This window comes from Sebastes umbrosus, chromosome 19, assembly GCF_015220745.1.
Source record: "Sebastes umbrosus isolate fSebUmb1 chromosome 19, fSebUmb1.pri, whole genome shotgun sequence".
NCBI lineage: Eukaryota > Metazoa > Chordata > Actinopteri > Perciformes > Sebastidae > Sebastes > Sebastes umbrosus.
The window spans coordinates 20158358-20180706 of NC_051287.1; the positions used below are offsets into that span (position 1 = coordinate 20158358).

Sequence of the window (22349 nt, forward strand, 5' to 3'; positions counted from 1 at the left end):
GGACAGATCCGAGCATTATATCACCACCATTGGTGTGCGCTTGAGCAAGGCCCTGCTCACCGGTGAGAATTGGACTGTACTGGGGAGCATCCAGGTGTGTGTGAAACCTGAAACCACCTGAAATCGTCTCCTTCATTTGTATAAATGCTAAGCGGTGCCCTCTGATTTGTGTTTTATTTTCCCTGGGCTACGTTTACATTTACATCCTGGTGCTGTGTGTCTGTAGGAATTTCATTGATGAAGGTCTGAGGACCAAAATGTTCGTTATTAAACAGTGTACTGGATTTTTTTTGGGGTTCTTTTGCATTAATGGAACAAATTTTTCCAGAAAAGCACAAAATATATATATATATATATATATATATATATATATATGATATCATTAGCTAGATTTTAAGTCCTCAGAGTCTGGGCCAGTCTGTTGAGCTCCTGCGACAGAGCTGTAACCGTCTCCAGGATCCGCTGCTTGTCCTTCTCCTCTAACCGAGCTTCACATCGCTGAGCGAATTTGTCAGGATGCCACCGCGTTTGCTGCTTCAGGAGCATTTTACGAAACACCGGCACGTCCTTCCTGTCCACGCCGTGCAGCATCACATCCAGCATCTCCTTTACAGTGCCTCGTGGAGCCGGCCAGGGGATGTCGTTGTAGCTCAGCTTCGTGCCGCCAGATGAAGAGCCGCCGTCAAAAGTAGCTGCGCACCTTTCGTCGTACCTGCGCTTCTTACCCTGCTTAGCCTCTTCCTCTTTACGTGCCGCCCGCGCCAGATACTCTTCATGCTCCTTCTGCAGCTTCGCAAGATGCTCCTTGTGGCTCTGACGTTCCTGGTCCGTCTCTTGTTTCCTTTTCTTCCTCCCAGAAGACGCCGACGCCGCCAGCCTTTGAGCTTCTGCGTGCTTTTTATCGAAATATTCTCTTCTGATGCGGTCAGCCCAGTCCCCGAAGTCTTGCTCGTCATCATCGACGGGTAGAAAATCATCAGCTGTGAAACAAATGCAGCACCGTTATTATTATGAAGCAAAAGTCAAAATAGAATTCTGCATTGAAGAACGAATATACATTTACCATCATATACTCCAAAGGTTTCAAAGAATTCATCCTCGCATTCACCAAACAGCTTTTCCTGCCACTCCTTCTCAGGGTCTCTGTCAGATGGACGGCTCATGCTTTCTGCAGTCTGAAGAATATAAAAAGGAAATTATATGTAAATATGATCCAGTACTAACAAACGGATCAAATTGTGCTCTGCTGACATGCCCACCAGTTTCTGCTGTCACAGCTATCGAGAATAATAATCTAAATAGTCTGGGTATTTTGATAATTAATTGACAATTCATTATTTTTCAAGCATAAATGACAAAAGTTCCTTGTTCCAGCTTCTTGCGTCTTCTCACACATAATCATTATTTTCATAATTAATTAATCTGCCAATAATCTGCTCGATTGATCATCAAACTCAATGCATTACATTAACGCACATTTTTGGTTATAATTTACACACACTGCACATATTCTTCATCCTGTGAACAATTGTACATTCTTGAGTCAATATTTTAAACACTGTACAGCTCTTTTATTGTAAAACAGATATATTTATATATATTCTTATTGTAAATTTCTATTTTATATTTATGATTCTTGACTTTTGCAGTATGTTCTATACTCTTGCTGTGTTTATTGTTGTGACCGGTATGCACCAACATACCAAGGCAAATTACCTGCATGTGAAAACCTACTTGGCAACAAACCAAGATAACTTGTTCAATGTCTTGTTTTGTTCAACCAACAGCTCCAAACCCAGAAGGTATTCAGTTTACAATTATAGAAAACAGAGAAATCAACAATGCCTTACAATGAAGAAACAGCAATTGTGGATTTTTTGTGTTTCATTTTTACTTGGAAAACATCCAATCCAAATTAGATTCTGATTATTTTTCTGTTGATAATTGATTAATCAATTAATTGTTTCAGCTCTGTCACTGTAAATATTAATGAAAAATATCTGCGTTTTAGTCAGGCAATGCAAGCAATTTGAACCTAGTTTTTCACTATTTTTTGACATTTTACAGACACAATTACTACAGGGGAAAGATCACAAACAGATTGATCTACAATGAAAATGATCATTAGTTACAGCTCTACATTTCTTTTTTTAATAACAGATATCAAAATACAACATCGGAGCATGTCATTGATTCTAATCTAAATGTTTAACTTACCTCTTTCTGTTTCCTCCAGTTCAGCAGGTCTTGAGGTGTGACTCCAGCACTGTTAGGAGTGTTCAAAGCGTCTGGGCAGCTGTTTTTCAGAGGCACAACCAGGTCATCATACGCTGAAGGAAAACAACAAATAAAAGCTAAAAGACTCCAGAATAAGGGCCTTGTTTCAGGACAACATGGTTTCTATTACGGCAGCAACATTTTATTGGAGTAGTTTTCTTAGTGATATTGAGTGGAAGAAAGTTTGGTTCACAGAAGTTCCTTCTAACAAATGAGGTAAAAGAGGTGTCATTTAAATTGATCCACAGATTCTATCCAGTGAAAAATTTCTTACAAAAAGTAAAAGAGTGACATAGATGTAAATTGTTCTTTCTGCGAATCACATCCTGAACCTTGCTCTCATTTATTTTGGTCCTGTAAATTTACATGTGAGCTGTGGAAAGATGTTGACAATTTTACACGACATTTTCTTAGGTTTTGCACTGAACTATAGAAATATTATATTTGGTTGCTATAATTACAGTGACAAAGACAGTAATGCATTTTTTTTATTTTATTAATCTAATTTTAATTCTCGCAAAATTCCACATTCACAAGTGTAAATTTACCCCCCAAAAAAGGCCTAATTTCTTTGTATTTATGAAGGAAATGGAACAATATCCGTCAACGATTTATTCCTTACATAACAAAATATGAGCTGTGGAAAGATGTTAACAATTTTATACTTGACATTTTTTCTTAGATTTTGCACTGTACTATAGAAATATTATATTTAATATATAATAATTACAGTGACAAAGACTAATGCATTTTCTTAATCTTATTATTCTAATTTTAATTCTCGCAAAATTCCCCATTCACAAGTGTAAATTTAACACAAAAAACCCTTAACAATGAATGTATGCAAATAAATGTATGCAATATGAAAACAACGAATGTATGCAATATGAAAACAATGATTGTATGCAATATGAAAACAATGAATGTATGCAATATGAAAACAATGAATGTATGCAAATGAATGTATGCAATATGAAAACAATGAATGTATGCAAATGAATGTATGCAATATGAAAACAATGAATGTATGCAATATGAAAACAATGAATGTATGCAAATGAATGTATGCAATATGAAAACAACGAATGTATGCAATATGAAAACAATGAATGTATGCAATATGAAAACAATGAATGTATGCAAATGAATGTATGCAATATGAAAACAACGAATATATGCAATATGAAAACAATGAATGTATGCAATATGAAAACAATGAATGTATGCAATATGAAAACAATGAATGTATGCAAATGAATGTATGCAATATGAAAACAACGAATGTATGCAATATGAAAACAATGAATGTATGCAATATGAAAACAATGAATGTATGCAAATGAATGTATGCAATATGAAAACAATGAATGTATGCAAATGAATGTATGCAATATGAAAACAACGAATGTATGCAATATGAAAACAATGAATGTATGCAATATGAAAACAATGAATGTATGCAATATGAAAACAATGAATGTATGCAAATGAATGTATGCAATATGAAAACAATGAATGTATGCAAATGAATGTATGCAATATGAAAACAACGAATGTATGCAATATGAAAACAACGAATGTATGCAATATGAAAACAATGAATGTATGCAATATGAAAACAATGAATGTATGCAATATGAAAACAATGAATGTATGCAAATGAATGTATGCAATATGAAAACAATGAATGTATGCAAATGAATGTATGCAATATGAAAACAATGAATGTATGCAATATGAAAACAATGAATGTATGCAATATGAAAACAACGAATGTATGCAATATGAAAACAATGAATGTATGCAATATGAAAACAATGAATGTATGCAATATGAAAACAACGAATGTATGCAATATGAAAACAATGAATGTATGCAATATCTCAATACATTTTTAAGTGAATTTATTGTCATAATCTCATGTTCTTTTTTATTGTTTTCTGTTGGTTTTGTTTCATTTCTGTTGTCCTTTATATGTTTGGTCCTGTTCTTTGTTTATGTTTTGCTTCTTCTGTATGTGAATGGCTTCAGTGTTTGCTGTCATTTCTAAATAAAAGCTATTAAACAACAGCTTGGTCCCCCTGTGTGTGTCCTCCTCACCTGTCTTCCCGTGTTTCAGAGCCCTGTTGACCGCTATGTGTAGCGCCGTGTCTCCTTTGCTGTCCCTCTGGAGGACCTCGGCTCCGTGTTTGAGCAGCAGCCGCAGCACCGCGTCGTCTCCCAGGCGAGAGGCCAGCTGCAGCGGGCTCCTCTGCCTCCGGCCCCGGGAGAAGTTCACCAGGTCCTCCTCCAGGTCGCGGTGCTTCCGCAGGTAGGACTTCAGCTTCAGCAGGCTGCCCTCCTCCACGTACCTCCACACGCGCTGCTGTTTACGAGACAACATGCGGACTAAACTCAGCCCGGACTGAGACACACAGGAGGCTGTTTGAGTTAAAGGGACGGAGGATGTGTTGGCTTCAACAAGGCCTTTAGCATCCTGGATGTAGCCGCATCCATGCTAATCCGGTCCTTCTTCTTAATCACTCCGAAGGTAGCATCAACTCGGACAGACTGGTTCCGCTGTTCTTCTTCTCTGGGTCAAACCAGCTTATAGGTGCATTACCGCCACCATCTGGACTGGAGTGTGGAGCAGTAGATTGGCACGAAAAAATAAATAAATAATAATAATAATAACTAACTAAAATAAAATAATAATAATAATACTAATAATTAAATTATCTCCATTATTCCTGTTGTCCTTAAGTAATTAATTATAAGATTGTGTACTTTCTTAGATGTCTTTCCTAACAGATTACCGATTGTAATATTTCCATCATCAATCAATCAATCAATACCTTTTTTTGCCATGTCAACCCACAGTTGATTGGAATTTGTTTCGGTGCAGTGCTCATTAAAAACAGACAAAAGACAAAAGCACACACATAAAAAACAAAGAAGACAACCACCTACATTTATACAATCATTCAGACCAATAAAATCCTAAAATGCTAAAAATACTGTGAAGAGCCTTGTGCTATTGCAACTTCCCCTAAAGTGTCTAGTGCAAAACATTCCTAAGTGCATATTGGCTGGAGCTCATTTTCCTCCTGCAAAGAGCCTATGCATTAGAGTTGAGGTGCCTTATAGCATCAGGGTACGTGCTGTTCCTGAGGCGGGATGTCCTACATCTCAGTCTCTGAAATCTGGGAAGAGACAACTAGCAGGGTGGGAGGGGTCAGCAATCACCTTCTGCGCCCTGTGGCCTATCTGTGTGGCATAGATGGAGGCCACAGATGGGATGTCACATCCTATGATTTTAGAGGCATCTACTCCTGATAGCAATTCCCTTCTTTCTTCGTCATATTTGTTGCACTCTATAAGAACATGCTTGACAGTTTCCAGTTTATTACAGTGCGTGCATAGTACAGTTGGGTGCTTGCCTATTCTATGGAGTGTTTGGTTTAATCCTGTATGTCCTATTTTCAGACGGGTAATGACCATCTCTTCCCTTGGGCTCCCGCTCCGTATCCCACCAACTCCTACATGTTTCTGAATACTGTACAGATGTCTCCCTGTTTCACTTAAGTCCCAGTATTATTGCCAGGTTTTGTGCATGTAGTCCTTAATGACAGCTTTAACCTCTGCTTTACTTAACGGTATTTGTATGTCAATTAAGTTGGTTCCGGTGTTGTCACTAGGTGTCAGTATTGACTATCTTTCTAAATCATCCATTAATTGATAAAGTCAATGTTACATGCCACTTTTATTTGACTCAACAGCACACTGTAGCTACAGAAGATGCCCTGAAATGCAACTTGTATTTCTTCCTTCTCTTTATAATGAGAAAACAAAGCCACAATTCATCCTATGTGTCATTTGATTTATAGAAAACTGGCAATACAGTCAGTGGTGGAAATTAAAAAAAAGAATATTTACTGTATTTAAGTACAATTTTGAGGTACTTTTACTTTACTTAAGTATTTCAATATTTTGCTACTTTTTTACTCCACTACATTTATCTGACAGCTTTAGTTAGTTACTTTACAGATTAAGATTTTTTTTTATAAACAAAACATGTGATCAGTTTATAAAATATGATGGCTACTGTGCAACAGATTAAACTATTCAACAGTATATAAAGTAGTTAAAATGTACTCCACCTCCACCAGCTGTCACATTAAAAAGCTGCTTACGTGTTAAAGCATCATAATATTATGAGAATAAAATCATAAGTTTAAGAAAAAAAAGTCATAGTATTATGAGAATAAAGTCATAATATTATAAAGTAGTAATTTTACGTGTTATTTTTGAGGGGGAATAGAGCAGCCTATGTGAAAATGAGGAACGTGGAGCATCTTGTGAAGTTATACTCTAGTATAGGTTTCACAAATAACAAAATACTTAATCTTTTGGCACATCGGCACCACATTATCATAAGTATCAGGTCCTTGAAAAGATTATACAAGAAACTACGTCTATTCCGAAGAAAGAACCACCCAGGAACCACTACGGGGAAATTGCCTCTTCTGTTTCTCGTAAAGTTATGACTTCATTCTCAAAAGCTCAGATTTCTTTTTTTTTCTTTTTACTTGTAACAGAGTATTTCTATGTGATATTAGTATTTGTACCCTACTTCTTCCACCACTGACTACAGTGATGCTCTACATGGCTAATTACTCAGTATTCATAAACCCTGCCTGCTCTTTTTTGGGTTTCTATGCCTCAGCCTCCTCTCAACATGCCACCTGCCAGGAAGATGTCATGTAGAGAAATAACAATAAATACTGTACAGGGCAATCATTGGTTTAAATATGTCTTACAACATGTTTGGATGGGAAATGGAGGAGTCTTTTGAGCCACAACCCACAGAGCAAACATGATATATACATGATTAAATCACACACACAGACACAGAGAGAGAATCTGTGTCTGTGTGTGTGTGGGGCTGCAGATTGTTGTTAGAGGCCTTCAAGATGTGGCTGTAATAACAGAGGACAGCTGGCAACATGTTTGCATCATTAACACCAGTCTAGACAAATTAACATAGTCTAATATGTTGTTTAATAATGTCATCTGCTCTGCAGTTATTACTTAAATCAATGAAAACTGTGCTGTGGTTGTTGTTCTTGCGTAATTTCTTGCTTGCATGTGCAGCTATCTTTACCTGCGATTGCTTAAATCGGTGCAGCTGAGCCTCTGAACTGGCTCGCTCCTGCTGCAGATGACAGGGCACCCATTTAGGCCTCGAGGGAGGGAAGAAGGATGCACAATGGAGAGGATAGACGAGGGAATGAAGGGACACTTTGTGCCCTGTGAAGAGGATGATCTTCGCTTGAGACTCACATAACCCAAGATCCGGAGTCACCCAAAGCTTGGGCACTTCCGCTCCTTTCTGCTGTCGGAAACGACGTGTCTCCACTAACGATGGCCTTGTCGTTGTGTGAACGAACGCCTTTGAAATGCCTGCCATCTCAGGAGAGACGGAGTGAGAGCAGAGAGTGAGGGAGAAAGAGACATCTGATGTGTCACCTCAGGTGTTTGAGTCACACGTTTGCCATGATTACATCTACTTTGTGTGCTTAAACTTTATTCTCTATAGCTCACCTTCTGAAGCAAGCACCCCTTGTCCTCCAAGACCTCAGACGGAGCATGCATCTCTCAGAGGGCCCTAAAAGCAGAGAGATGCCTCTGAAAGACAGGATATCCCCGGTCAGGAACCCCTATACTCTCCTTTTCCTGCCTGGCCTGCTGACTCCTATCCTGTCCGTGAGGTCTGTCGTCCTCCTGGGACGCTGCAGGGAGAAGCGCTGCAAGACCAGGGCGGCAGGAAGCTGAGGGTCCTCCAAGACGCTCCAGGGGTCAGCTTCTCATCCTACCGGGCTGCGGTCAGACCGGGCTCAAGGTCCGGTCTGCTGGCTGCACCACTCAGCCTCCATTGTTAGGACGGAGGAGAAACGTGCGCACACTTCCTCTGTCTATTTTCTGCACGACCGGGTTTATTGGGTTCTGATTTATGACAGCTAAACATACAGGAGGCCTGGCTGCAAGCCTGATTTAAAACAACACAAAGGCTATTCGTCACCCATTGATACGACAATGAATGAGTTAAGATGGGCACCCCCTATATAGAAACTCGGCCTGCTTACCTTTCCCTTCAGTTTCTATTGAGATGCATTACCGTAAACAAACATTGTCCAGTCTGGTGAAGATTTTGGGTTTGGCCTTTTCACAGTATGCATTGTGCTGTGTTTATAGATCAGCTCCAAGGGAGAGGAGACAGAGAGGACCTTTTTATACCTCTATGTCCAGACTTAAAGGGTCAGTTCAGGAAATAAAAAAAACAAAACAAAGAAAAACCAGCAAACATATTCAATAAATTACCCCCAGTTGTATGTGACTCAATGCGTTAGATCAACACACATTTTCTGGATTGTTATCTCTGTTGCACATATTCTTTATACTTTATACTTTGAACTTTTACACATTCCTTATAGGGATTCAGTCTCGATACCGATTGCGATGTCTTGGCTTTGTGTATCGGCCGATACCAGTTATAATACCATAATTAATAAGCTGTATGCATCACTGTGTGGAAGTGAGTGGGATCATTCTTTTATGTGTAAGGCAACATCAGGCTGGGCTTAAACATCACTTTCCTAACTTTGTAAAAAAAATTGTAACAAATAAATATACAGTATGGATGCCATAACATAAATTTAGTGAATTGTTATTTATTATTAATATAATAAATCATACACCAACAACTTGGCAAAAACAATCTTCAAAATTAACAGGAATTACAATTCATTTGTAAACCTTTTTAATGCTGCAACAATTTGGTCAAAACTTAAACAGGAATTAAAATTCCAGTATATAATGTATATAGTATCTATCCAAATATAGTATAAAGCCCAATATCCGATCCAGTATGGGTGCTGGTGCGTCCCTATTAGTCAACATTTTGCACATTCCACCCTCTTCCTTTCAAACACAATAAAGCTCTTTTCATTTGAAAAAAACTTACATATAGATTATACATTTTTTTATTGTAAATTTTTCTATTCTCTATTTATGATTCTTGACTTGTGCACTTGCTTTTTTATTTTCTCTCACTTTGTTTATTGTTATTCACCAAAAACACCAAGGCAAACTCCTTAATATGTGAAAACCTACTTGACAATAAACCTGATTCTGATCTGTTTTGTGTATTAATGCTATGTTACTAGTTTAAATTAAACAATTTGCACACACAGAAAAAGGCTCCTGTGAGTGTTTTATTGCTGAATATTATATAATTGAATTAGCATTACAGATGCATTGATTTGTAAGCATCATTTTAATATTGCAGTTAGTTGAGATCGAGTATATTTTATCGTGTAAATTGATTGATATGTTTTGTTTGTAAAAACTTACTGTAATCTGAAAAGTAGCAACAGATGTCTAATGCATGTAGTGGAATGAAAAAAAAGTAAAAAGTATTTCCCTCTTTAGTAGAGTAGAGGTACAAAGAGTAAATGTATTTAGTTACAGTTTCATTTGAAACTCTACTTCTCATGAAAACTGCTGCCTCACCCTTTAACTGGTTTCTTCATTTCCACTGGGGACAGTGGGAATGAATGACGACTTTTTAAGTTTATGATATAAAAAATTGAGTTCAGAGTAAAGCAGATTAAAAAGGTTGTTACATCAGGTGTTAACTGTGATGTTTACACGATATTATTAAGGATATAATTAGTGGTTGGAGTTTGTTTTCTTATGGAGTTTGGATTTTTCTTCTCAGCAGTGTTTTCAGACAGCGGTGCTCGTCTTTGCACAGACAGAACTACTGTTGCCTCCTTACAGGATGCAGAGTAATGTTTCAGTCACATTATCAATACAGAGAACAATGCTATATTTTAAAGTTTTTGGTTCAAGCAAAGGTTAAATGATACTATATATGCTTGTGAATAGATAGCTGTTGTAGTTGTTTGTCATTTCTTAGAGAAAGAGAGGGATGTTTATAACCTCGGGATTCCCGGCAAACAAGCGTGCTTCCACTGGAGACACACCCAATTTTCATTCCTCTGTTATTACAGAGGAATGAAAACATTTGTGTAATCATTTCTAAGCAGTCAACTCAGACAAACAGCCAGCCTATAGAGGATCAAAGGCCATAAGTCCCCTTTTCTCTCTGTAGCACGTTGTTTTTTCGCCGTGGCAAAGTTCGTGCCATGAAATCTTGGTAACACGATCGCATTAGCTTCATAAAACTTGAAAACCCATGACAATAATCTATCCAGATTAGCTTTCACGCGGGGCTTTGACTTTGATGCTGACAGGTGGAGGATAATGTGACAAGTCGTCCTGTAAAAAAAATAGCTGCTGCGTGGAATTTAAAGATTTCTAATGTATATGCTGTTTCACCAATAAAACATGTTTTAATGTTTCGTTTCCAGCAAGTTTGTTGAGAGCAGCTATTTGAAATTATTCGTCTTCTATACACAAACTTTAAATTCAGAGATCTATTTAACAATTTAGTTTGCATGTCTGTGTTTGTGTCTTGTGGCTCAGATGAGATTATAGAGCTGAGACGGCGATGAAGGAGACGGAGTGAATGTCGCTGCAGCTGTTGGCTTTCTTTTCTTCTTCCAGTGACCGGCAAGTTTTTCAGATTTCACCTGTGAAATTAAAGATTTTCCTTCTACGAGGAGTTCAGCTTTTGTCACATTTACCTAAATGGCATAGCGAACTGTAATTGTCGGTGATTTAAACTAAGCCACTCTCCGTCACAGGTATTACACAGGGACATATAGTCAACCAAGTAACCAAGGATTAATCCAATCCTTCTGTCCCCCTGCTGTTGCTGATTACATCCTGTAAAAAAAGCTCTTTACAGTCAAAATTTCTAATTTGAAGCTCAGCAACCTGTTGTGGTGTTTGTTTGCTAAAAACAATACATTCAACTATGATTAATCATGACACACCAACAACACAGGGGCTCATTTAGATGTTTTTGGGGGACACAAAAGGAACCCTGAAGTTGTGGTAATTAACCCTTCAGACTTTTAACATCATCCTGGTTGATCCAATTTAGGAGCTTTTGTGCTCACTGATTGTTTGTGTGAGCGACTTGTTAAGGAGGAGAAGAAACAAACATGCTGAAAGAGGGAAACAGAAGTCCAACTTGCATTTCCTGCAGACGCATGCTTTGATTTCGGCCCCACCGAAACACAATGGGAGGGCGACTGCCTCCCCTCCACAATGCACCAACAGGAAGAAGCACATTCACTGGATGGGAGAAAATACATTCCAGCGAGACTCAACGAGTTATCACAAAATGACAGAGTGAGACAACGGAGAGGATGTTTGTGTTTTTTCAAAGCACTTTTTTTTTATTACAAATCATAAACAATCCAAAAAATGATGTGTATTCACATAATGTTTATTCGTCAGGAATAAATTCATTGATCATTCTGACGCTCAGTAAACACTCATTCCTTCACACACACACACTGGCAGACTGTCAAAGCAGTCACCTTTTAATTGGGCTTTCCACCAGCCTGAAAACATTTGTCAGCTGCCATCTGTCTGTCTGTCTGTCTGGGACTCACCACCCCCCGACTCCCCTTTAAGACTCCAACACCTCTTACCGACTGGCACACCCTTTCTACACACACACAGACACACACATACGTAACACTGCTGGCTGTGATACAGATACTACAGTCTGGTGGGTATCACACCTCAAGTGCTTACAAATGAAAACAAGAACAGCGGGGACAAATTCATGAGTAACACACTTCACCGGGACTTGAGGACAAGATTTCAAAAGCTCAGTATTTTGCATAAAAGTCCACAGGAGAACCACATGAGGATACGTGCAAATACATTCCACTTTTTAAATAAAAAAAGTTTGCTTCATGCTTGGTCCCTTGTATTAAACAGTTTTGCTTCCTTGCACCTGAAAGTTTGAGAGTGGTCAGACCCCCCAAAACCACAAGTCTGACTGTTGTCTTCAGTCCTTACAATAGTCCACAGAGTCAGAGAGGACCTGAAGACGATCTGTGAGCAAGCACCCATCGCCGTACAGTTTTGATTCACCTGCATTGTTCTGCATTGTTCGCCTCTTCCCCAGCATGCATCTGGGCCCTCAGCTGTCGTCACACCTTCGTGGCCAGAGACTGAGCCTCCGTCTTCTGCGAGGACAGGGAGCCGGCGGGACTGGCGTGCAGGGCCTTCTTCAGGTGCAGCAGGCAAAGGCACTGGGATCTGAAGCGCAGGTCGAAGAAAGCATACAGGAAGGGGTTGAGGCAGCTGTTGACGTAGGCCAGGCAGGTGGCGTAGGGGTGAGCAAGCAGCAGGAAGCGCAGGAAGTCGCAGGTGGCGGGGAAGAACTCCAGGTAGGAGAGGGCGTCGGCGCTCTTCACGATGTGGAAGGGCATCCAGCAGGCAGCGAACACCACCACCAGCGTGGTGATGATCTTCAGCAGCCTCCTCTTGCGTTGGTCCTCCTTGCGCAGGGTGTTGAAGTGGCGGGTGACGGTGCAGCCGATGAAGCCGTAGCACACCATCATCGCCAAGAAGGGGAGGAGGAAGCCCAGAGCGGAGGAGGAGATGCTGAGACCAGCGACCCACAGGTTCTCTTGCCTTTTCTTGGTCACCACCAGGCTGAAGTCCATGCCGCAGGTCGTGCGGTTGAAGGACGGGTCGCTGGACGGGTCGTGCTTGGTGGTGCGGAAGAGCAGAGTCGGTGCAGCCAGGACACCAGACAGCACCCAGATGGCGGCCAGGCAGGCTTGCATGTGGCCACGGGTGCGCAGCTGGGTGCTGGACAGGGAGTGGACGATGGCCAGGTAGCGGTCGAAGCTCATGCAGGTGAGGCAGAAGACGCTGGCGTACATGTTGAGCAGCACCACGTAGCTGCTGATCTTGCACAGGGCCACTCCGAAGGGCCAGTGGTAGCCCAAGGCGGTGTACACGGCCCACAGAGGCAGAGTGACCACGAAGGTGAGGTCAGCCAGGGCCAGGTTGCCGATGTAGACGTCAGCAGCTCGCCTCTTGCCCTGGGCTCTCCACACGGTGTAGATCACCACTCCGTTCCCAGAGAGGCCGAGGATGAAGATAAGCATGTACAGCACCGGGATGACGGAGTACGACGGCGTCCACTCAGAATAGTCACACATGGTGGAGTTCTCCGACTCGTCGTAGTCGTAGTACTCGTAAGGACCGTCAGTTGGCTCCATTTTTCTCTTCTTATTTGGTGCAGATAGATCCACAGCAGTTATCAGCACTCTGAAGTCTGTTGCTAACGTGAACTCTGCCCACCCTTATATACTACGCCCCCAGACTTGAACCCTCCCATGACGCCCCCCTCCTCCTCCCCTCCCACTACCCTCCTCCTCCTCCTCTCTGCTCTGACGCTCTTTCACTGTGTACACACCCACCTCTCTCTCTCTCCATTCATTTGATTTGTATACAACATAATATGGGTTGTAATGCTAGTATGTTTTTAGGATATGCCCTCTTTTTCATTTCATGCACAAAATATGGACAACAGGAATTGATCTAAAAATGTGAAAACTCTGTCCAAAGTATAAATCTTGAATCTTTTTGTTGTTCTAATTTCTCCCAGATATGAGTGCAACACTGTTGTTTTACTTTAAGGAACGAGAGTAGCCCATGGGTCAAGTCTGGGCATGACAAGTTTCATGCAGGAGTCAATTTCAATATCAATTGAGAGTCCCTCTGGTATCGGAGCACTCTGCTGAACTCCTAATGGGCTGCACTATTTGCATTTCTATGTCTGCTTTTTCATGTCTGTACATGCTCAAACAAGTAGAACCACAAACTAAAGACATAATAAAGATTAGCTTTAAAGAACTGCAGGTTAAACAAGACTTTAACCTCAGAACTTTAATTAAAAATATACAATAATGCCAAGACTTAACACAAAGAAAACATGCTTAGAAACATGTTTTATAGCCTTCAGTTGAAGTACAAAATTATATTTCGATTCCATTTCAACTTTTTAAAGACAATTTGAAGAAATTGGGAAGATTTAATAATAGTAAAGTTTAGGTTTTAAGTGCCTAATGAACAACTAAATTGATAAATAACAGCCAGTATGATACATAACAAAATGATTAATTAAGGGCAGGGTTAGCATATAATATAAACAAAGGCATACATTAATAAATACTACAAAATAAGATCTGATATGTTTTTATCATTAGGGCTGTCAATCGATTAAAATATTTTATCACGATTAATCGCAAATTAATCACACAAGTTTTTTAATCTGTTCAAAATGTACCTTAAAGGGAGATTTGTCAAGTATTTAATACTCTTATCAACATGGGAGTGGGCAAATATGCTTGTTTTATGAAAATATATGTATATATTTATTATTGGTAATTAATTAACAACACAAAACAATGACAGATATTGTCCAGTAACCCTCACAGGTACTGCATTTAGCATAAAAAAATATGCTCAAATCATAACAAGGCAAACTGCAGCCCAACAGGCAACAACAGCTGTCAGTGTGTCAGTGTGCTGACTTCACTATGACTTGCCCCAAACTGCATGTGATTATCATAAAGTGGGCATGTCTGTAAAGGGGAGACTCGTGGGTACCCATAGAACCCATTTTCATTCACATATCTTGAGGTCAGAGGTCAAGGGACCCCTTTGAAAATGACCTTGCCAGTTTTTCCTCGCCAAAATTTACCAATGGATTCATTGGGTTTTCTAGTTTCATATGATACCAGTATCTTCACTCTAGCTTTAAGTTGTGTTAATGCGTTAAAGAAATTAGTGGTGTTAAAACGAATTTGCATTAACTTGTTATAATCACGTTTGACAGCCCTAGTATTTATATTAAAGTCCTGGCTTTGGCTTTATTATTAAAACCGTATTCTAAAACTCAAATGCATTTCATAAAGACAAGCAAAACTGTAATGTAATATAAACTGTAATGTGATTTATTTCATCACTACCGGCATTATTTTGTGCACGTTTTGAACTTGCAGCCAAAAATTGTTTTAAATTGCACAACTTTATAAATAAATTCTAGTGGGGAAAGTTCCCAAAGATACCAAATATGTCTGCATTTTGGGGGAATGTGTACAAAATGATGCACAAGATATTTCTATATGATTGAATGGTGCCACCATAAAAAAACATGCCTGAATATTTAACTGTAAACATCCTTTAGCATAGCTTCAATGAAGAGTTGTAACAAGCTGGTACAGAATATATGTGTGATACTGGAATAAAGTGATGTTTTTCAACTTTAAAGAAGGGAAACAAAAAGTGGAGGAGGCCATGTTAAGAGGCTATACGAGTAACACTCTTCCTCTCTTTCCCTTCTTTGCTGTCCCTTGGGTGTATTTGTCGTCCCAGGTGGGTTGGCTCAGTCTTCAGTCTGCTCCGTCTCTCAGCAGAGAGGCAGCGGTGGCGCCGGGGCACCGACCTTTAGACACAACTACTGTATCACTCAACAAATCTTTTCCTCCACTGATCCCTTCCTCCACCCCTCCATCCTCCTCCTCCTCCTCCTCCTCCTCCTCTCCCCGCTCATCTCCGCCTTCCTCTGATTATGAAGATGAGGATTGATTCCCGTCTTCCCCTCCGCTGCTTTCACCAACGTCATTTACTCTCAGGGAACTGCTTGTTGTTGCCAATTATTGTGATGCGATCTTAGGGCATTTGTTGATCAAACTTTAATTGTGATTGTGTTTGCGCGCCTCCTCCTCCTGAACTCTGTCCTCTCTCGCTGCGCTTGATTGTCCGTCCAGCTCTTAGTCCGTCCGGCAGAACAGGAAAAAAAGCATAAAGGGAGTTTCCTATCTGTGCTCTGGCAGGACTGAAGTCTGTTTTTAGCTGTGTTCGCTGACGGGGATGTGAATATACAGCTAAATTAAACATCAGGCCTTGTTGAATACATCAATCCACCCACTCACTTTTCCCCAAAATCCCCTCATCAGCCTTTATGGAGCAGTTTAACAATCCCAATTCTTCCTCTTTTTGGCTTTTAGGAGCGACAAGTTCCAATTGGACTGAGCTTGAACCTCCATCTTTTCATTCAGCATACCAGAGACCCCGTTTCCATCACATCTCAGCTTGTGTTTTTCCTCCTAATAGCCCACCTGTGTCTCCAATTGATTGTTGTTGCTGTCCTCCCATGTGTGGCCCCGTGCTGTAAACCACACACCATGAAGGCACCGAGGGCATTCCTCGTGTTTATGCACTCTTATTTAACCACACCAAGGCGTTTCACCCATCCTTCATCATTCATTCGACTGCCATCCATCAGCGATGAGTCAGTAACAGACAGCATATCCGGGGGACATGGGAAAAGATGAGTTCTTACTTCTCAAAATATACACAAAGACACACAAACACACACACTACAGTGACTGTCTGCACGCTGCAGAGCTTCTCTTTGATCCTTTGTGTCGTTTATGAGTTTTTGGTGATACTCGCAGCGCCCCAAAAGAGCGTGAGGTGTGTGTTCTTGTTGTTTAGGTGTGTGTGTGTGTGTGTGAGGGTTGGTGGTGGGGGTCTGACAGTTGTTTGATGTGTGTGTTAAGCTGTCACAGACCACATACATGGCGCCCCCCCCCCCCCCCTGCACTGAGACAGCTGGTTCCTTGAGGCTTCGTTTGCAATCTGACCAACTCTGAGTCAGGCTTCGAGCTCATCGGAAAAATTCATGATATCACACGTCCGACCTGATAGCAGCTCGGCAGCCCCGATGATAGACGGACCCTCGGGGTAACACCTGAGCCATCTGCACAGTTTACATTACCAATCACATCAACAGTCTGATCTGCTATTTTAATTATATCAACGCCGTCAAAGCCAACACCTTCAGAAACTCGGCTGGAGAGCTTGAACATTTGGGGCGTCGTTACCGCCTGCCCGACTCCCCTACTCTCCCTTTAGTATTTTCAGCAAAGACGATGAGGTGATTGACACCAGCTTGTTAAAACACAAAGGCCACCAGGATGGGAGAGGTTCACACCTTTTCTTACAGTTTCAGTGAAGACTAATGTGGCTTCAGCTAGAGTTTTACAGCCTTTTACATGGATGAAACAGTTCTGAACTATCTGCAACTGACACACCGGCAACGTACTAGTGGCATGTGAGAAAAAAGTTTTCTCTTGCAGTGTCTCTTGAAGCTGGTGCAAAGAATAGGATCGGGTATGATTCGTCTGGACGGGAAAGGATGGCAGGGCAGCGTAGAATGGGACTGGGCATGCCAGGACAGATTCAAATGAAGGGGTTGTCTGGGCAGATGGATTCATGCCAGATTTGATGAATGCTGCAGCATAATTGTCCCATGTAAACTAATTTGATTTCCAAGTACTGGAACTGGCCAAGAACAGATTCTTAGTCCAAACTGGCCCAGGTCCTTAATCCAGAAACAACCACCAAATCTAGCAGTCATAAACTGAATGGGCCAGATCTGGCTCACAGTTGGTCCACTGGTGCCAAAGCACAGAAGTAAGCTGTCGAGATTGGCTCAAATCAAAATTTTACCATGATAATGTTATAACTAGTAATGACTACTGCACATAGATTATGTTATCTACTGCTTCTTCTTTTCTTAAATCATAGATTTGCCCACAATTATCCACTTGGCTTGTCGTTTTCAGGTCCTACGTGTTACTCCTTTTGAAAGGTCAGGAAGCAGCTATGGTGCAGTCTTCTTATCATAGACTGTATATAAGAAGTGGACGTAGTCACCGTGACGTCACCCATTGGTTTTTGGACTGCCGTTTTGAAGCCTCAAGTTTGGCAATTTGGCCAGCGCCATCTTGTTTTTTTGCAACCAGAAGAGACACTACAGGGTGGCGCCAAGTACAACCGAACGCTGAATAAGACATTTTTAGGTGACCAAAAAGGTTATAAATAGGTTTCATTAACTGAAAACTGTGAAAAGGTTAAAGTTGTAAGACGAAAATATGGACCACTTCCAGACCGGACAACGCCGTGGTGGCGACCTGTCAATCAGAGGTAGCCACGCCCTAAAGCATCCCCTGCTTTACAGTCTATTTGACTCTAAATGGCACCATAATTTACTAAATGAACATCAAGCTGTATTGAAGAAGACTTGAAACTAACGAAGACAATAAACTCATGTTTACAATGTTTACTGAGGTAATAAATCAAGTGAGAAGTAGGCTCATTTTCTCATAGACTTCTATACAATCAGACTTCTTTTTGCAACCAGAGGAGTCGCCCCCTGCTGGCTATTAGAAAGAATGCAAGCTTAAGGCGCTTCAGCATTGGCCTCACTTCTCAGACCCTGGACTGCTTCTTATATGATAACATGCGCTCTCTTGACCTCACTCAGCACACAAGATGTTTTCATGACCTTGCTGACCCCAATGCGCGGAAGTCCCTCACACGTCCAGGGCAGCAGCAGCTATTCTGAATCAGCAGCCACCGCACACATGGATGTCCAATCTCTATTTGTGGGTCATGCAACCGGAGGACTCTGTTGATATAAATCTTCCTGCTTTCAAGATGTTGTTGTCTTCTCGTGCCAGTAAAACAGCTGGACAGAAATGTTTATCAAATATAAAAGGTGAGGACAGGAGAGGGAAATCCCAAACAGTTTTTACGAAAAGGTATAAATAGCTCAGACTTCAGGGTCACCATTATAACTATTAGAGAAAGGCGGGCGCTTCCTCGTCTCTCTCACACAGGACAGCTGAGGAGAGTTTAAATCAGAGCGAGATCATTTATCATTATAGTAGCGGTGAGGTAACACTGCTGCTGCAAGTCATCATGACAACTGCGGTTTGTTTACTAAGCGGACAAACAGTTGTATCAGTGTTTGTTTCCACTTCCTGTCTGGCACAGGATAAGGACCAATAAGGACATTTGTTTGTTGGGTAATAGGTGCAGTCTATCGAGGTAAATTAGGATTACATACAACATGCTTGACATAAATTTAGGGATGAAGAGAAGCTGACGAATGTACAGTGATTAGCACCTTTCTCACTCACTGTAATCATAAAACTGTTCACGTTTAGTATGTTTATTGTGGGAATGCTGATTCAGCATTAGTATTCACCCAGTATTGTTCTTCTAAGGTTTATTCAACTTCTTCAATAATTGTGGGAATGCTGATTCAGCATTAGTATTCACCCAGTATTGTTCTTCTAAGGTTTATTCAACTTCTTCAATAATTGTGGGAATGCTGATTCAGCATTAGTATTCACCCAGTATTGTTCTTCTAAGGTTTATTCAACTTCTTCAATAATTGTGGGAATGCTGATTCAGCATTCCCAGTATTGTTCTTCTAAGGTTTACTCAACTTCTTCATTCAACTATTTCTTCTGTACGTTTTTTGGCCTTTAACTAGTCGTGCATACTTTCAGCTACAGAAACTGTTCAACTATCAAAATATTCAGCTCTTTAAGGACATTAGTGCTATATCTTGACTTGTTTCAACTATTTATACTTTTTAAAATATTAAGCTTTTTCCACATTTTTTTTACAATGTAACTCAATGGAGAAAATCTTCAAATCCTCTTAAACCTACCCCACTTTGAAATACTACTGCTTCCGCATACTTTCAGCTACAGACTTCATTTCAACTTTAAACGGGTTACAAGTCTTTGAACTATTAAGCTATGATTCAGCTTTTTGATAACTTTTACAGTTTTTCCTTTATCGCAGTTGACGTTTTATGAAATTTTCAGACCATTTCAGATGTTATAGTGAGTGTGTATTGCGTGGGTCATTAATGGCTAGAGTGTGTGACATCGTCGTAAGAGTGCGGGAAAGCTTTGAAATCTTTTGAAAATTTTCCGAACAAATTGCTCCCTAGCCCACAATTTTCACTCTTAATAGATACTTTTTTCATCAAATTGTAGGAAATTTTGTGCCGGTCGCAGTCACGTAGCTATGGAATCATTCGGACTTACACATTTGTCTCTAGGGTCCCAGAAGAGAGAGTAAGTCCAACAAGCCGCTCCATAGAGAGCAATGTTAAATCAGACGGGAAATGTCTGACAGAAAGTTGACAATGGCACTTTTCTAACCTGCTCCCATGATCCCATTTTTGACTCCACACACAAAAAAAACAACATCAATGCGTTCGGCAGAGACTCTTCTCTCTGATGATGACATTATTTTGCGGATTGGACTCACGTTTTTTGTCTGAGAGACACTTTTATGACATGTATGTCTCTGGTTAACTCCTATTATAAACTGTCTCATTGAGGGTGCAGTGGCCATCGCCACGGCAACGTTTGATTGCTACTAGACAGCTGATTCACATTAGCCAATCAGAGCAGGCTGACTAAAGCACGCACGCACGCACGCAAGGTTTGTTTCACCCAAATACTACTCTCTCTCTCTCTCTCTCTCTCTCTCTCTCTCTCTCTCTTTGTCCCTGTTTGTGTTTAGCAATGCAGTTCATCTGTCTGATATACATACAAAGCATTTCTTCTTTCCGCCTATTCAGGACAATTCAAAATGACCACTTTTGACAGTATTAGTTTAGCTTTCAGCTTTTCTAGCAATATATTTCAGCTCTTAGCTTCTTTAGCTAATGCAGTTCAGCTTCCAATTCTGCCAGCTGTACATTTCATCTTCTAGGGTTTTCAGCAGTGCAGTGCAATGCACTTGAGCGTTAAAATTTTTAGGCAAGTCATTTCACATTTCTGCATTTTCAGCAATGCTTTGCAATAAATTTCAGCTGTCAGCATTCCCACACATTTTCAGCAGGAAATGCATTTTCGAGTTATTATTTGGTGTTGTTTTAAAGCACCAGACTTTGCGACTTTGGAGTTTATGTCTGCCTGCAAGCCAACCAGACTAGGTGCGCATTTCCCCTCAGTTAGTAGCTATTCTAGCTCAATAGAAAAAAATGAGAGAAAGTAGACCTACAAACCTGGTGCATTAAAGCACAATTAGGACCAAGAGAGTAGAAAGCATCCTGCGCTCCTCTCACATCTTACTTTTTCTACCTGTTTGGATTATTCTGTTCAGTATTGTGGAATAAAACAATGGACTAATGTTACACTCAGGATGCTGAGCAGGGACAACAACTGTTGAGTGATACATCCACATTTAGTCTTTATTAACTTAAATTATAGTTATGAAGAGATCAGTCCGACTGTTAGATTAATGTGTTGTTTAACTGCCTGTTTATCTCGGCACACGTGTGTGTGCACATTTTGACCCTGGCATTAGCAAGACGCAGGGCGTGCCTTAGGAGTTATCTGTATCCTCCAGTACCTCCTCATTTCACTACAGAAACCAAAATAAGGTGGCAGCTGGCTGGAGAAGATCACTACATAACAAACTACTTGCTCTTGGCTATATCGTATGTTATTTCCAGTAAATATAAAAAATAAAACGTGTGTTTTCTGATAAAAAAAAAAGTACGAACGTAGGAAGATAACAAGTACTACTAACCCATCTTTGAGGTGGTTACGTCTTCAGCTCTAGTCTGATCTGGAGCTCACAGCTGATATGGTCCTGGTTTGTTTACATGATGTAACAGAAGTGCAGATTTAACGTATTCAGTGTGGACAGAGAGCGTCAGATGCTACGCGATGCAGCGCGATAGTCAGCCACTCGCATCCAGTTAGGACACGGTGTTAGCTTATAACCTGTTTTTGTGGACATAACAGCATGTGTATGCGTGCGTGCGCGCCTGTGCGCATAAGTGGCAGTATGTATACACCTCTCTGTCCGTTTATTTCTTTCATGAAACATGATAATGTTAAAGATACACTTAATAAAGGCTATATGAGGTGAAAAAAATGCCCCCCCACCCCTGTCAAAGCTGATCGCCCGTCCGCCCCTAACACCCTGGCGCCGACCCTGTATGTACTTAAAGGGGAAATATGAAAAATTCACGTTTTCAGTGCTTGTTCACATACATTTGGGTATCTGGAGTGCTTACCAACCAACAAACTAAAATAAGACAAAGTCAGTCTTTTGTGGGCTGCTTAGATCAGAAAACATGTGATTCAACAAGCCATTCATATTTGGAATATACCGCCTACAGCATGATATGTCCCCTTTAACATTTACAAACTTTACTTTCAAAATGCTTTTATACTACATCTGTGAAGCTGTTA

General features: G+C 40.5%; 2 protein-coding genes across 2 annotated transcripts; both read right to left on the reverse strand.

Annotated features, from left to right (window-relative positions):
• Positions 1–364: 364 nt before the first annotated feature.
• On the reverse strand, positions 365–4812 carry nfkbil1 (nuclear factor of kappa light polypeptide gene enhancer in B-cells inhibitor-like 1). Its single transcript, XM_037752219.1, has 4 exons — positions 4378–4812; positions 2218–2330; positions 1064–1175; positions 365–980 (listed from the first exon to the last, which is right to left on the reverse strand). The coding sequence occupies exons 1-4, from the start codon at positions 4658–4660 to the stop codon at positions 394–396; spliced, it is 1095 nt and encodes a 364-aa protein (XP_037608147.1). The 5' UTR covers positions 4661–4812; the 3' UTR covers positions 365–393.
• A 6784-nt stretch (positions 4813–11596) lies between these two features.
• aplnrb (apelin receptor b) lies at positions 11597–13556 on the reverse strand. The gene has a single exon (XM_037752220.1). It carries the CDS (start codon positions 13476–13478, stop codon positions 12396–12398), a length of 1083 nt encoding a protein of 360 aa, XP_037608148.1. The 5' UTR covers positions 13479–13556; the 3' UTR covers positions 11597–12395.
• Positions 13557–22349: the final 8793 nt, after the last annotated feature.